At 50.3% G+C, this 17,177-nt stretch overlaps 1 protein-coding gene across 50 annotated transcripts in view; it reads right to left on the bottom strand.

Moving 5' to 3' along the window:
* Window positions 1-17,177, bottom strand: part of LRRFIP1 (LRR binding FLII interacting protein 1) — a 157,863-nt gene that overhangs the window by 65,835 nt on the left and 74,851 nt on the right. For 41 of the 50 annotated variants that reach the window (XM_081491158.1, XM_081491143.1, XM_081491155.1 and 38 more), the window contains exon 2: window positions 3,683-3,769. In XM_081491158.1, coding sequence (XP_081347284.1) covers window positions 3,683-3,769 — 87 coding nt within the window. Of the gene's footprint in view, window positions 1-3,664; window positions 3,770-17,177 lie in introns of all 50 variants that reach the window. The other 9 variants (XM_081491161.1, XM_081491145.1, XM_081491159.1 and 6 more) reach the window with 1 other exon arrangement.

The raw sequence follows: 17,177 nt of genomic DNA, 5'->3' as shown, positions 1-17,177 counted from the left end.
TGAGTGCTTGTGGGCTCACAGATCAAAACAAAGCTCGGGCTGAGCCAGGGCCCCCCGTCCACCCCCCAGCCTCCGCCATCCGGCTCTCTGCCCACAAAGCCCTCTTGCCCGTCCTGCCTTCCTCCACCGCAGCTTCTTCGCTCGGTGTCCACATTCGCTGTGCTGACCACAGTTAGTTCCTCTGCTTCCTCCCGACACACACAGGGCCCCCCACCCAAGGTGTCCTTCTGCGCCCAGATAATTTGCAGTGTGGGGCGGGGCCGCCAGGCACGTGGTCTGACCCCAAGAAAGGGGTGCGTTCTGCAGAGAAGGTGCCCTCGCAGTCTCCTTGGCCTGTCCCTGAGCTCACAGCAGGGAGAAGGGTCCCGCAGAGGAGGCCCACACAGGGCTCATTTAAAAAGGCGACGTTTACCGAAGGTACCTTCCAGGCAGCGAAGGTGCGCTTTTCTCCTCAGACCCACAGGCCCTGGAAACCCGTTCCCACACCTGAAAGCGTCCCTGCGGGAGCTGAATGCTAAGAACCCCCCGGGTCAGCACGCTGCTTTCATTCAAGACATTCCCCGGAACCTGAATCACAACAAAAGAGTTTCACCCTGTGACCACATACGTGTCTCTGCTATAAGAATACAGAGTTTCAGTGCAAACTGCTACATAAAGAATGGATAAATAACAAGCTCCTACTGTATCACACAGGGAACTATAATCAGATCCTGTGATAAATCATTATGGAAAAAGAGACGAAAAAGAATATATAGGTAAAACTGAATCACCTTGCCGTACAGTAGAAACTAATACAACATTGTAAATCAACTATACCTCAATAAAATTAAAAATAGATAATTTTGAAATTCTAATGCCATCTATTAACTAATGGCACTTGTGTGTCTGACCGAGGGAGGCAAACTATGGCATTTTTTAATCAGATTTCCCAGGTCTTAATCAAATTTTGTCTGCAAAGCCTGAGGGCCTTAGCAGTCACCAGATACAGAGGGCAGGCCACCCACACAGCAGCTGGGCCGGTCTGTTCAAGTCCTCGGGGCTCCTCCGTCCTGGGAGCGTGGTGGGGTGGGGGAGACTCCACAAGGTCACTCCCCTGCTGACATCCAATGCCCATTTAATGGTACCGCCATCAAATGGCCCGGACGTAGTTTCCCATCTTTGGGTAGCAGCTGCAGTTTTGCAGCTCGAGGTATTGCAACTGCAGTGCAGGAGTTTAGCAAGCGATCACTTTGCAGAATTAACGTGGAACGGAAGGGGACTTCCCTTGACTCAAAAGAGAAAGGGGTGCTTTGCTTTTAAAGGAGGCACTTCAAATAGTTTCTTACTTAGCTTAATTCCTCTTAACCTTTATTTTCTAAAACAAGAACTTCTGCCAAAGAACTCTGTGAATAACACGCAGCTCATATGATCCAGTAGGGGCTGGCCAAAAAGTTCGTTTGGGAGCGCCCCGGAAAACTGGGATGAACTTTCTGGCCAGCCTAATATATATTTAATCCAATTCTGCCCATAATTAAGGATAGAATATATTATAATTTGGAGGACAGATATGTACACACATACTATGTAATTCGTTTTCACCTTGATTTTGTAGAAATTTTCCCTTTGTGCTCTTGGTGAGAGTAACTTTCTCTTACTTTGTGAGACAAATGGTAAAATGATTACTAACACCACCATGGAAACCAAAGCAAGTCCCCCTGACAGGTTCAAGGTCCTCTTTCCCAAGTCCAGTGGTTCAGGGTGGAGGAGACAGCCACAGGCCACCAAAAAAGCTGGCTACCAGCAGAGGAGGGTGCGGTGTGGACACTCAGTCAAAGGTGGAAAAACCTGGATGGGGCAAGAAAACACTGTGGACAGTTCCTCTTACAGCCCTTTTAAGGCCTTAATATAAAAAGACCGGGGCTGGAGGAGAGGCAGGGGAAGCAGACGCTCTTGGCGTCAGGGTGATTCCTGAAGCGCAGGTGACATGTCTCAGACAGACAGGTGACAAAGGCCCACAAAACAATGAGTTCTATCCCTTTTCTCCACCTCCGAGTCCCAATACTTCTCCCTGAAGCCTCTCCTGAAAATGCCTCTTTGAATGTCCTTTAACAATTACTCTGGGTCAGTTCCAGTCCCCAGAGTTTGTTTACAAAAGAATATGAATCAATCTCCCACCCTTGCCCTTAACCGACCTCATGGCAGGGGAGGGGCTGTAGGTGACCCCAGCCTTAAGCAGTTTCAGTTCAACCGCAGAGTTCAAATAACTAACTTGAGAATTCAGGAGGCTCTATTTTTAATTTTAAAACGGTAAATGTGATTCCAGGTGGGAGAGGCACTGAGAAAATGTCAAACCCAAATTAAAAGAAAAGCCCCCCAAATTAAAATACTAAATTAATTCTAGAGGCAAAGTATCATAAAAGCTAGAACTTACTTACAATCGCATTTGTATCTTCAACAAGGACGGAGGACGCGGTCATCTACTTTCAAACATTTGTTTAGTCTTTGTTTGCATGTAAACGCAGGACAAGTGATGCCCAAGAAATGTGGCTGCTGCCCTGCCGAGGGGTCACTTCCCACCTCTGCTGGCCTGGGGGTGGCCTGTCTCTCAGGGACATCACGCCCTCCTTGGTGGCTTTCGGCTTTCCTCCACTGGGACCCAGGTATGTCTCTCCTAACTAACCCCTGGGGCTTGAGTTTCTAGTGACCTCCAACCTGTTCTTGAAGTTTCCTCCTCAAGTTCAGACCTGGCCACGCCCCTCCCGAGTTCACACAGAGTGGCCGACCCTGCAGGCGCGAAGGGGCTGAGAGTGAGCAACTCACCTCCATGGGGAATGTGACCTTGGGAACCTGGCAGAAACTGCAGTTTCATGAGAAGCTAGAAATGCAGCGTTTTATCTGAAGCCTGACAAGTTTTCAAACACTGGTTCAACTTAAAAAATGTGGCTACGTGAACCAGACGTGACTCTACGAAGGCATCTGGCCCCCTCTCCAACACAACAACGTACAAATCTCACAACAGAAAGAGCCCTCTGTGGGACCTGATGTGGCTGCTCCCCAGACCCCAGAGGCCGAGGCCTGCAGGAGAAGGCGGAGCCCTTGGAGAGGGACTCCTTCACCCACTGCCTGAGCTTCAAGGTCAGGGGAAAGGCCACCCTTCAAACTGAGTGAAAGAGCCCTCGTGCCGCCCGCGTGGCTTCTGGCTCCGGCTCGAGGTGGTGAAAGAAAGAAGCAAACAGCATTAACGAGTGTGTAAACACAATGCTATCCACTTCCCAGGAGGGCCATTTCTTCCCCTGGCTATTTCATCCTGTGTTTATTCTATTCGCTGTATCACTTAACCAGGCTTCAGGTCTCACGAAACCTATTACAAAGTGCAAAAACCGCAAGGGAAGTATTTTTAAACGGGACTGTTTGGATAGCTGCAAAAAATAATAATCCGTTCTTTCACGTTTTAATTCAGAGGATGGGAACTGTGGCTCCACAGCTGCAAGCAACATCTTCTGGGTCCTTTCGGCCGGGAGGCTGGCCCGGGGTGATCCACTCGGGCAAGTGCTCTGTGCAGATCCGACGGGTCGAGTGTCCAGGATGCCGTGCCTGGCATTTGTGCCAGGCCACGCCTTGGCCTGACCCTGACCAGAGTCACAGGAGGAACAGGGGCCTGGAAGGGACCCTCCCGGGGGCCCACCGAGCAGCCTGGCCTTACCTCCTTCTGCTGCCGCTCCAGTTCCTTCATCCTGATCTCTCGGGCCTCCGCGCGGGCTGCGCGCTTCGCCGCCAACCTGGCCTCCGCCTGCAACAGACCCGGAGACTGTGTTAGGAGATGGACCCAGTGGCTCCTTTCCAGGATACGGTCAACCATATGCTCTGGTTTGGAGGTTACTAAATACACAGTAACAAAGACTCGTACGTGGTAAAAAGAGCCCAGGAATCACGATACTTTCAGCAGTCAGGACTGCTCCCTCTGCTAAATGTCAAGTGGGCGCTGTTCTGAGGGCTTCATGTACGTTACGCCGTGGGCTCATCATAGCAGCCTTATTGCGATGATCATGTTACCACACCCAGTTAACAAGTAAGAGATTTTGGGCACAGAGAGGGTAACGCGCCCAAGGTCACACAGCCAGTCAAGTGGCAGGACTGGGCGGTCTGCATTCCTCTGGAAGGTCGACAGATTAACGCAGGAGCAAAAGCATCAGAGCTGGACAAGACCCCGGGTCACTGGTTCAAACGCTCCCTTTACACAGCAGGGAGCAGAGACTTGGAGAGGCTGCCAGACCCATCCAAGGTAATGGGGCTGGGACTCTGCCCCTGCGTCCCAGAACTCCGGTCCAGCCACCCCTCGCTGCTCCCTGCTGCCCCTAGGCTCAGCACCTGAGTCTGGGTAAGCCCCACCTTCTCTCAAAGCATCTCAGACCAGAGCTGAGTGGTTCCAGCTGTTTAGAAAGGTTACATTAAAACAAAACCCGCCTCCATTTAACGACTTGTCAACTTGCAGCTGATTTGCCTTATTCTACTTAAAAGCTTTGTAAAATACTCGACCAGGACCAGCCAATGCCGTGCGACCTGGCACCTGAACCCTGTTTCCCGTTCTACAAATCTCGCCGAGCTGATTCATGGTTGCAGGTGCTAAACCGGCCCAATGAGCTAAATGGTGCAAAGGTGCCAGGATCTAGGTTTCCTGCTGTGAAAACAAATCCGTTTTCCTTTCCACTTAAACTTTTATGGGAATTCACTTGTAATGCTTCCAACAGTTCTGACCCAGCTTTCACTGCTCCTTAGATCATCCTAAAATGAGGCCACTGAGATGGTCGGCATGCTTCTGGTGTGGTCACTGTGGCTGGCTAGCTGTGAGGTGGCCTGAGTCCTGCTGTCCAGTTTCTCCCTGAGGGCAGGGCACCCCGCACCCCAGGCTCCCATCAGGATGGTGGGTCCTGACATCCACGATGCCCCTCACTCCCCCTATAATTATACTGCATGTGCGCCTGTTAGTCGCTCAGTTGTGTCCAACCCTTTGAGACCCCATGGACTGCAGCCTGCCAAATTCCTCTGTCCATGGCATTCTCCAGGCAAGAATACTAGAGTGGACTGCCATTTCCTTCTCCAAATTATATTGCATAGCACTACAAATTCATCTTCTTTCTAAATTCTAATCGAAGTTGAAAACCTACCTTAGTTGACCTGCCAGAGACTGGCTGGCTAATGTCTTTACAAAGTATCTATTCTAAAACCTGCTTTGGTCATGTGGTTTCTTGATCAACCAACCCAGGCCCCAGTTCTTCAAATCAACTGGCATCAAAAATCACAGCTGCATCTGAACTTGGATACCTCATTGCCATTTTCAGTTTTCTAAACCATGTTACACTGTGTGATGAGCCAAACCGGAAGGCCGGGGTTGTGCGGTGGGGGGAAGGAGGGTGAGGAGGTCCAATAGACTGACGCCTGGCCACACAGACTCCTTACAGCCCCGTGGACAGGCCAGCAAGAGGTCTGCACCCACGCTGAGTGCAGCGGCCTCCGCAGCCTTGCCTGGGGAGCCGTGGGCTCCAGATCTGTTGGCTCAAGGTCTATGCCAGTGGAGAACCAGGCAGTCAGAGTCCATCAGCTTGGGAGGAGGGGGGTTGGGAAAAGAGAAGGAGAACAAGGAGGAAGAGAAGAGGAATGAGGAGCGAGGATGTAAGAAAGAGGCCAGGGCCTGGAGAAGGAGGGGCTGCAGGCGGGGGACAGCCAGAGAGGCGAGTGGCGGGCAGGACTCCAGGTGGCCCCCGAGATGCCCGTTGCTGGTGTACACGCTGCACACACGCGTCCTCCCTGAGTGTGGGCAGAGCGCTGTACGATGGGTGTCACCCTGGGACTGGGTTCCCACACCGCAGAGACAAATGCCCCGATGAGCAAGATCCCCTCATCTGCTGACTTGAGTTCTGGGTGGGTCTGACCTCACCAGGGGAGGCCTGGAAAAGTAGGTCTAGAGGCCAGAGGAGTCTCTTGCCAGAGAGAGGCCACACGACAAGGAGTGTGGGGGCCTCTGAGAGCTGAGAGTGGCCCCAGCAGACGGGAACACCGCACCCCGGTCGCACACCAGCAGGACGAGAACACCACCAACGCCCATGGGAGCTGGGGCTCAGGACCCTGTGCTCCAGAAAGGACACAGCCTGGCCGGCACCTTGACCGTAGCCTGTTTGAGACCCTGAGCAGAGGACACAGGAGGCCGCGGCCAGACTCCTGACCCGCGGAATCGGTGAGCTGATAAACGTGTGCTGTCCTAAGCTGCGTGTTTGTGGGCAATTGTTACGCAGCAGCGGAGAACTGGCCCGAGGGGGTGAGGCCTGGATAACTCTTGCTCACACAGCGTGGGAGCCTCTGTGATCCGAGGGAGCCCAAGCCCTTGGTCACCCAGCTCCTCCCCTGCCTGTCTGTCCTGCCCCGCCCAGGACAGAAGCAATGAGCCTCAAAGGGACCTGTCTGAGCAGGCAGCCCCTGCCTCCTGGGGTGACCTCCCCCACCAGACTGGCAGGTCTCCCAAATCATGGCCCATCGTCAGACCCCAGCTACTCTGGTGGGTCACCCTCCCCCCAGGAAAGGGCCCGCCCCCTCTCTGGTCCTTACGTCCATCCAGCCTGTCTGTCCTGTCTATGATCTGAGGGACCTGGGCCTGTGTTGCTAAAGGGACCACATGGATGAACCAAGTCCTAGGACAAACTCTCTGCAAGGACACGGGCTAGTCAACCTTGCGGACAGATCGACACGGCCACGCTTCACCTTAGATCAGAAGGCAGGAGGGAGGGACAGGATTCAGCACAGTTTCAAATGCTTGCAGTCACCACCGTACGAAGTCCCTTCATCTCATGGATTCTTACATGACTCATACGTGGAGAACAGGCTCTCATGACACAGGAAGTGGTAACAACCATGCTTGCCTCTGGGACTCTGGCTAGAAGCTGACGGATACACAAGCCAACGTTTCAAGTGGCAGAGAACCTACACACAGCCAACTTCACCAGCACAAAACTAGTACCAGAACAACTCCGACACAGCCCGAGATGCCTGAATGAAAACCACACAGATCTCTGATAACACAGTGGATCCTAAAACACTGATGTTGCCAAGAATGCGAAGCAGACACAGAGCGTCCCAAATACCCATCCTTCAAGACAGCAGCAGCAGAAATCTGCAGTAAGATCAAGTTGTCCAGTGAACCAAAAAGTACCAAATAGCGATGGTCCACCCTGGTGACCTGCAGGCATGAGGTCACTCACCCAGCGTTTCCAGGGGGGCCCAGCCCTGCCCTCTAGCTGCCCTCCATCGGGTAGCAGTTCCGGGAGTCGGTGTGCCCCCAGCCAGAGCCTCTATGGTACAGGACAAATCCACTGCAGACCGACACTTTGTAAAATGTAAACTCACATGCCTGGGGTCACAGCCATGTTGGACTATTCAAGTTTCTAATGCACTTTCACTTTTTGCCCTGTGCCTGTAGGGGACTGACTGCAGGATCCTCGCCACCACAAGCCCAGGCCACGCAGCACTGCTGAGCCAGCCAGGGAAGGGCTTTCACAGTGCAGGCTGGGGCCCCAGCCTCAGGGGCGCACACAAAGCAATCGGGGGGCTGTGGACAAGTGACAAGCACTACAGTGGGTGAGAAAAAAACGTGCCAGGCTGCTCCGGAGGAGCAGGAGCCCTGAGCCCACCCTGGCGAGCAAAGAGCAGAAAGCCAGGGCGAGGGGGTGGGTGGCGAGGCACCAGGACGGGCCTGGGGTGGGGGGTGGGGCAGTCCCCAGGGCCCAGGTGCCCCCCGCAGCTGCAGCCCTGGTGTCTGGAACCTTATCTCCAGGGAGGAATGCGGAAGCACTGACAGGTTTGAAGGAGGAACACAGCGGGGTCTGACTTCTGCTTTAGAAACATCGCTCTGGGTGAAGGTGGGGAGCGGGAGTGGGCGTGGGAGGAGGGGCTCAAGACCCAGGAGGCGAGGAGGGGACGCTTCCAGTCAGGGGGCCTGCGGACGTGAACCACGTGCCATGGATGACGCCGAGCAGAGAGGGGAGAGGATTCCAGAAGGAGGTCAGGAGCCCGAGGCCCCGAGGAGGCCCCCGTGGCCCTGGGAACCAGAGAGCCGCAGACGAGAGCCCAGACCCCAGACCCACGCGGCACGCCCACCCAAACTCACACGGTCTGCTGACACCCCTGGCCTTGAAAGACAGCTTATTTCTCCACCTTGACCCCCTGCCCACCCAGCTCCCAGCCTCACAGGAGATGATGGCCAAGGCCGAAGGGGAAGGATGGAGGAGGGCTGACAGATCCACGGAATTCAGAGTACAAGCTACGACCTTCGCAGGGCTTTGGAACAAAGCACAGGTACACACTGCTATAATGCAAACGGGCAGCCAACCAGGACCTGCTGCCCCGTACAAGGAGCTCTGCTCAGTGTTATGAGGCAGCCTGGATGGGAGGGGAGTTTGGGGGGGAATGGATACGTGTACACGTATGGCTGCGTCCCTGGGCTGTCCACATGGGACTTTCACAACATTGTTTATCGGCTATATTCCAATACAAAATAAAAAGTTACAAAACACACAGAAAAGCAATCAAACAAAAAACGAGTCTGCAGTTGGCACAGGCTTCCTCTCCCACCTCCCCCTCCACCAGCCATCAGTGGTCGTCCTTTCGTTCCCACTGGAGGTCAAGGTCTGCAGGTCTCTCCCGGTCACTGAGCCCCAGGCATGCTGGCTGTGACCCCAGGGCACTGGCAGGGCTACGGTCCCCCCCCCACCCAGAGCTTGGCCGTCGGGTCCCACTGGTCCTGTGGCTCGTCCCTCAGTCCACTGTCCCTGGAAGGGGCTCCAGACCGCAGGCCCTCCTTCCTCTGCCCAAGACCATCTCTGTCGAGATACAAAGGAAACATTCAGGGCCTCACACAGGCTGACAGCTGCGGGGGCTGGTGGTGGGATGGGGGGGGTCTTGCTCCCCAGCAGCAGCAGCAGCAGCAGCAGGGGCGGCCCCCCCCCCCCCCCCCCCGTCCCCTGGGGCTTGTTAAAGATGCAGAATGCCCAGCCCCACCCAAGACCGCTGAGTCAGAGCCTTGGGTGTGGCCCATCTGGGCTTCAACATGTCCCGGGTGCTGGCTGCTCCCTCCGGGGCGACGACCTCTGCTTTCTGTTATCCCATCTCCGCTTGGGTATGTTTGACATTTTTCATAACAAAGAGCAAATATTTTTGAAGGAAGGAAAGAAAGGGTGGGGGAAGGGAGCAGAGGCTGAGAGAAAGAGAGAGAGAAGGAAGGAAGGAAGGAGGTGAAGTGAAGGAGCCTTGAAACCAAAACCAAACTCCCTGCTGCGAGAAGGTGGCCCTGGTTCTGCCACTAAACACCCCTGTAGTGTTGCCTGCCACCCCCAAGTCCCCTTCCCTGTCCGCTGTCACTCCAGGACCGGGGAGGAGGCGAGGGAGGAGCTGACCCAGCCAGGCTTCCTCTGATGAGATGCAGGCCCCCTGGCTTTCTCAGGACAGTCCAGGGCTGGGGAACAAAAGCCAGAGGCCCAGCCCCTCCCAGGAGACACAGCTCCCCCGTCCCCGGGTCCCACCTGACCTGGAACCCCACAGACGGAGCCTTACGGACACTGGGCTTTAAAGCAAGGCACCTTTGACAATGGAGATGGTTGGGAAGAGAAAGTTTCTTTTATTGCCCAAGTGGCCTCATAATAATCCTCAAAAGCTGCACCCCTGATTCCAAAGTTCCACTTTCAACATTTTATTTTATTGGCGATAAACAAGATAACACTCTGACACTGAGGCGACACGTATGGTCTGAGAGATGCTAAAAATACACAAAGCAGCACAAGTCTGAGCTCCGGGGACTTCTGAACAAAAGGTTAATTAAAAACAGCCGGGCCCACCCAGCCAGAGTCTGGGATGCCAGCCCTGCAGTGCCACACACGGTCCGGGACGGAGGCACGGAGACCTCCAGCCAGCGGCCCGGCCACAAGGGCACGAGGGCTGACTGGAGAGACAGACAACCAAAGTGTTGCTGATACGGACAGAGTGAGGGGACAAAGCAGGTGATTAAACAGTTAATTTCACGAGGGGACTGTAAGTAGAAAAACTATGGGAGACCCTTGTAAGTTAATGATCACTCAGGAAAGCAGGTTTGCTTAACTACAAAACCAAACGGGCTTGCTTAGCAGCAAAATCACACGGCAGGAGCATGAGACACGCGCCCAAACAATAAAACAATGGTGGCATGAGCCCCACATCCTGCCCAGTGAGCTCAGGGGGCTGATGACCCCTAGGACATGCTCAGGCTTCACAGGCGGTAAAGAACACGCCTGGCAGTGCAGGAGATGTCAGAGATGTGGGTTCAATCCCTGGGCTGGGAAGATCCCCTGGAGAAGGGATAGGCTAGCCACTCCAGTACTCTTGGGCTTCCCTCGTGGTTCAGCTGGTAAAGAATCCGCCTGCAATGCGGGAGACCTGGGTTTGATCCTGGTTGGGAAGATCCCCTGGAGGAGGGCATGGCAACCCACTCCAGTATTCTTGCCTGGAAAAAGTATTCTTGCCTGGAGAGTCCCATGGACTGAGGAGCCTGGAGGGTTACAGTCCATAGGGTCCCACAGTCGGAAACGACTGAAGTGACTTAGCATGCATGCACGCAGGACATGCTCTCTGCACACATAAAAAAACAATAATTTGTGAACCTAGTTTGCCCATGTAGGGACAAGAAAACTCCCCTGCTCAACCTGGAGGAGGAGCTGATGATGGAGGCATGACATCTACTCAAAGAAGACAAAGAAGGTCTTCTCCCTCTTCCCACTTTTCATTTGATTATAAAACTGTAGCCCAGTAAGTTTTCATTAAGTTGTGCGGTACCGCCTTGCCTGCCCGCTTGTAAGCCTCAAAAGCATCCTATTCTAATAAATCACTTTTTTTTTTTAACTGAAGGTTAATAACTTTACAGTATTTCTTTGGTTTCTACCAAATAATAAATCACTTCTTATCTATAACTTTTTCTCTCACTGAATTCTTTCTGCACTGAAACATAAAGGACTATGGTACCTGAGCTCTTCGGAGCCCCTGAAGTGACACCCAGTGGTTTCAATGCTTCTCTGTCTGAAATGCCCTTGAGGGAAGCACAGACGCAGACTGGGCTGGAGAAAGGCTGGCGGGCTATGTGAAGATGTCACCAGCAAAAGCCAGAGTTACTTTGGTGATGGGTCTCTGTGCCAAGGGCTCGATGGGCTCTGGTTCTAGATCGGACTACAGAGCAGAAGTGGGTTCTACCAGGATGAGACACGGAAGTCAGTGGATAAACAGTCAGACGCACCCCTGTTCTATCAGGGACCCTGACAGGCCTCCTGCTCAGAGCACCAGGAATCCCAGCTGTAATAAAACTGCTCCAGGGACATCAGCTGCTCCTCTCTTAAGGGAACTCAGGGACAGCCCAGCCGCCTGGGCACTGAGCAAAACTAAAGCAGAAGTGATTCACCAGGGCAGGAGGAGAAAGCCCTGGGCGAGGTGTGCCCTGCCCTCTTAGCCTGGCCTCTGCACAGCTTCCTTCCTCCCCGACCTCCTGTCTGTGGTGGGGGTTTTGTAAGCAGGAAGGGGAGACACTGCCCGAGGGTGGAGTGACCACACACCACCCCAGTACCCTGCACCCCAATTCCAGTGGCGTCTGGGGGGCTCTAAGAGCCCTAATACTCTTTGTAGCCTTTTGTGGCTCCTACCAATTTAACCCCACGTCTTCAAAAACCAGAAATGTGATAAACGCCGGTGGAACCCAAGTCCTGCCTGCTTGGAGAGGACAGGGGTACCTGGAGGCAGACTCAATAGTTTTCGGAAAAGCCTCACAAGAAGTCCAGAGTCCTGACTCTGCACACTTTCTTCTGAGCTCCAAAGCTTTGCTGGGATTCAAGCAAAGCATAGAATTCTATATCCCCACATCCCTTATCCCACGTCACAGAAAAAGCTCTTCCTCTGTTCTTAGACTCTCTGGGGCTCCAGAATTCTATATGGAAAGGGGCAGGGATTTGTGAGCCGTAACTCTGGGGTGACTCTTGGGAAATGAGCTTGGCGGCTTTGGTTATCTCCTCCCCCTCTGCGGAGAAGTCCTGCGCCTGGAAAGGGGATGCCGCTGTTGGAAGCAGCTCCCACCCCGCCCTGAAGAGCCCAGGAGACTGACTGCTCCTGGCTAACGCCCGGAGTGACCCCAAAGCTCTGTGATGGGAGAGTTTTCTTCTAGCCACGGGACACGTTACCACTGTATTTATCCCCTCTTGGGAAAAGCTGAAGGACTAAAGCTCACGCACGTGAATGTAAGAGGAGTACTAAGAGGTTGAAGCCTGAAGTGGGACAAAGAACCGGTTTTGTTTGGAAACGAGCAGGGGCCCTCCCTCCGTCCACGTGTGACGTGTGACGGTCCCTGGAATGAGGAAGGAACAGGGCTCCCGTCGAGCAAGTTCTCAGACTCATGGGAGCACACACAGGGCCCGGACTGAAGGGACTTACAGCGAGCTGCACTCACTGCAGAAGAACCGTGAGGCTCTGAACAGAACCCCTTCCCGGACTTGCCTTTTTTAAAAAAAAAAAATTTCTTTTTTTCTTTAAGTAGAATTGATTTACAGTGTTGTGTTAGTTTCTGGTGTACAGCAAAGTGATTCAGCTATTTTTCATACTCTATGCTATTGTATTAATAGGTTACTACAAGATATTGAATACAATTCCCTGTGCTGTACAGGGTAGCCTTGTTGTATGTCTATCTTATATACAGTACTTTGGATCTGTTAATCCCTAACTCTTGATTTGTCCTGCCTCCCTCCCTTTCCCTTTTGGTAACCAGAAGTTCGTCTTGACGTCTGTGAGTCTGTTTCTGTTTTGCGTACAAATTCTTTTGTATTTTTTAGGATTCCACACATAAGTGGATTCTTTTGTATTTTTTTAGATTCCACACATAAGTGGATATGTCTAAGAGTGGGACTGCTGGATCACATGGTAACTCTATTTTTAGTTTTTAAAGGCACCTCCATATTGCTTTCCATAGTGGCTGCACCAATTTACATCCCTACCAACAGTGTAGGGGGGTTTCCTTTGCTCCAAGCCCTCTCCAGCATTGACTACTGGTAGACATTTTAATGACGGCCATTCTGACTGGTGGGAGGTGATACCCCACTGGGTTTTTAATTTGCATTTCTCTAATAATTAGAGCATCTTTCCATGTGCCTGTTGGCCATCTGTACGTCTCCTTTGGAGAACATCTATTTAGGTCTTCTGTCTATGTTTTGATTGGGTTGTTTGTTTTATTGAGACTGAGTTGTATGTAGGAGCTGTTTGTACATTTTGGATATTAACTGTTTGCTGGTCATATCCTTTGCAAATATTTTCTCCCAGTCTTTTCCTTTTGTTTATGGTTTTGTTTGCTATACGAAAGTTTTTGAATTTAATTAGGTCTCATTTTATTTCTGCTTTTATTTCTTTTGCTTTGGGAGACTGATCTAAGAAAATATTGCTATAATTTATGTCAGAGAATGTTTTGCCTAGGTTCTCTTCTAGGAGTTTTATGGTGTCATGTCTTATATTTAAGTCTTTAAACTATTTGGAGTTTATTTTTTATATGGTGTGAGGGAGTGTTCTAATTTCATTGATTTATATGCAGCTGTCCAGTATTCACAACACCACTTGTTGAAGAGACTATCTGTTTTGCCATTTTACATCCCTGCCTCCTTTGCTGAAGTTTGACCATAGGTATGTGGGTTTATTTCTGGGCTCTCTGTTCTGTTCTGTTGATCTATGTTGTTGTTCAGTTGCTAAGACGTGCCCAACTCTGTGCAACCCCATGGACTGCAGCACCCCAGGCTTCTTAGAGCTTGCTCAAACTCAAGTCCATCGAGTCGGTGATGCTATCTAACTATCTTACCTCTGCCGCCCCCTTCTCCTTTTGCTTTCAATCTTTCCCAGCATCAGGGTCTTTTCCAGTGGGTCACTTCTTTGCATCAGGTGGCCCAAGTATTGGAGTTTCAGCTTCAGCACCAGTCCTTCCAATGAATATTCAGGACTGATTTCCTTTAGGATGGACTGGTTGGATCTCCTTGCAGTCCGAGGGACTCTCAAGAGTCATCTCCAACACCACAGTTCAAAAGCATCAATTCTTTGGCGCTCAGCCTTCTTTATGGTTCAACTCTCACATCCATACCCGACTACTGAAAAAACCATAGCTTTGACTATATGGACCTTTGTCAGCAAGAGCATGGGATATCTTTCCATTTCTTTGAATTATCTTCAATTTCCTTCAGTTCAGTTCTGTTAGTTCAGTTGCTCAGTCGTGTCTGACACTTTGTGACCCCATGGATTTCCTCAGTTTCCTTAATCAACATTTAATAATTTTCAGCATACAGCTCTTTTATCACCATGGTTAAGTTTAGTCCTGGATATATATATATATATTTTTTGATGTGATTTTAAACAGTATTTTTTTAAACGTTATTTTCCCGATACTTTCTTATTAAAGAAATGCAACAGGTTTCTAAATGTTAATCTTGTATCCTGCTATCTTGCTGAATTCATTTATTAGTTCTAACAGATTTTGTGTGGAGACTTCAGGGTTCTCTATATAGGGTATCATCTTATGTACAAACAGTAGCAGTTTCACCTCTTCTCTTCCAGTTTAGATACCTTGTATTTCTTATTCATCTATCTTTATTTCGGTTGTGCTGGGTCTTCACTGTGGCCCCTGTTCTCTTTGCTGCTTTCTAGTTGTGGCGCACAGCCTCCAGAGTGCACAGGCTCTCTAGCTGTGGCTCATGGGCTTAGCTGCTGAGTGGTATGTGGGATCTTTGTTTGCTGACCAGGGATCAAATCCATGTCCTGTGCATTGGAAGGTAGATTCTTAACCATTGGACCACCAGGTAAGTTCTGTATTTCTTTTTCTTGTCTGATCGCTGTGACTAGGACTTCCAATATCATGTTGAACAGAAGTAATGAGAGCCGGCAACTGTCTCTTATTCCTGAATTTAGCAGGAAGGCTTTCAGCTTTTTACCACTGAGTATTATGTTGAATGTGGGTTTATCACAAATGGCTTTTATTACGTTGAGATATGTTCCCTCTATAACTATTCTCGTGAGAGTTTTTATCATAAATGAAGGTTGTATTTTGTCAAATGCTTTTTCTGCATCTACTGAAATGATCAAGTGGTTTCTACCTTTCCTTTTGTTGATGTGATATATCACATTGATCGATTTCCTCATGTTGGATCATCCTTGTGACCCTGGAATGAATCCAACTTGATTGTGTATATGATCCTTTTTATGTATTGTTGTATTTCATTTGCTAATATTTTGTTGAGGATTTCTGCATCTACATTCATGAGCAATATTGGCCTGTAGCTTTCATTTCTTTTGTAGTGTCTTTGGTTTTGGCGTCAGGGTGTTGGTGGCCTCACAGGATGAATCTGGGAGTGTACCCTCTTCTTCAGTTTTGGAATAGTTTGAGAAGGACACGTATAATTTCTTCCTTGTACATTTGGTAGAATTCCCAAGTCTAGTCCCAGACTTCTGTTTGCAGGAAGGTTCTTTTTTTTTTTTTCCCCCAAATTTCAGATTCTATTTAACTTCTAGTGATCAGTCTGTTCAAATTAGTTGTTTCTTCTTGACTGAGTTTTGGCAGGCTGTGTTTCTAGAAGCTTGCCCATTTCTCCTAGGCTGTCCAGTTCATTGGCATACAGCTGTCCATAGTATTCTCTATGACTCTTTGTATTTCTGGGGTCTCGGTTGTTATTTCTCCTCTTTCACTTCTTCTTTGATTCGGGTCCTCTCTTTCCTTCCTTGGTGAGCCTGGGGTCTCGGTTGCTATTTCTCCTCTTTCACTTCTTTGATTCGGGTCCTCTCTTTTCTTCCCTGGTGAGCCTGGGGTCTCGGTTGTTATTGCTCCTCTTTCACTTCTGCTTCGATTCGGGTCCTCTCTTTCCTTCCTTGGTGAGCCTGCCTAGAGGTTTGCTGATTTTGTTCATCCTTCAAAACACCAGCTCTTGGTTTCATTGGTCTTTTCTAATTTTTTAATCTCTATTTTATTTGTGTGCTCTCTGATCTTTATTACTTTGCTGAGTTGACTTGGCTACAGGAACTGACCACAGCCACCAACTTTTGTTTTCTGCATAAACCCCCAACTCCTCATATGCAGTAGATTCTAAAAATAGCGTGTGATTCAAAGCAACCAAGAAGATGGGGCCATGTGTTCTCCTGCACAGGCGGGAACAGGAGAGGGAACATTCCGGCTGGCAGTTCAGAATCAGTGGCGATCCGGGCCTCTGTACGTGTGTCCACTGCCCTCCCTATGCCCCTCAGCTGCCACGGGCGTTGTACTCCAGTCTTGAAATTTCATCTTTCCAACTCCCTCGCTCAGGCAATCATGGTAAGTCCCTCCGTGAGGGGGCCTGCTCTTTACAGCCACGACTGTACTTGTGAACGCCAGGGAGGAGAAGGCACTTTGGGACGATGCTGTCAGGGAGCACGTTCCAGCTCTTAGAGGGAATCTAGAAAATGCTGGGGGGAGGGGGCAGGTGTTGGGAAGTCACAGTGATTGGAGCAGAGACTGATGGCATCTGGGGGCAGGGCATGGCATGCCAACCATCCTGTCCTCAGGCAGGCCTGCACAATGAGGAACTTTCTCACGGGCTACTCAAGCAGATCCAAAAACCACATTTATAACTTTCAGACCTACAAACTGATTTCGACTCACATGTAAATTCAAAATATGTTATGAGTAGTTTCAACATACATTGAATATTCCAGAAATGCAATCTGCATGGAAATCAGGAAAGATTATACATGGCTTTGTTCAGAACCTTCCCAAGAGTTAGTCACAATATTTACATTCTGTTCCTGCATTTTACTTTCATTTGATTTCTTTTTAATGTTACAGTTCAAACATTATATTGACTTGAAATTATGTGTGAAGGTAGTTTCTACCACCTAGGAATTTCATTTCAGGTTCAGTAACGAGGATATTAAAAACTTGTTATAAAAAGGGACATTGGGTCTGACATGACTGGGAACCACTTTTTTAAAACTCTGGGGTGTGATGGGGGTGCTGAGCCCCTCCGTTGCATGTCTATGCTTGTTGAAACAGCCTGACCACAGGTTCAGGGCACAGGTCTGGGGGCCAGTGCTGAAGCCACAAAATAAACAAGTTATCAATTTTACTTGATGATATGGAGAACATACAGTTAAAG

The sequence above is a fragment of the Giraffa tippelskirchi genome, chromosome 5, assembly GCF_054371585.1.
Source record: "Giraffa tippelskirchi isolate mGirTip1 chromosome 5, T2T-mGirTip1v1.2.pri, whole genome shotgun sequence".
Classification (NCBI taxonomy): domain Eukaryota; kingdom Metazoa; phylum Chordata; class Mammalia; order Artiodactyla; family Giraffidae; genus Giraffa; species Giraffa tippelskirchi.
The sequence above is the reverse complement of the archived record's forward strand: the minus strand, read 5'-3'. Positions and strand labels throughout refer to the sequence as shown.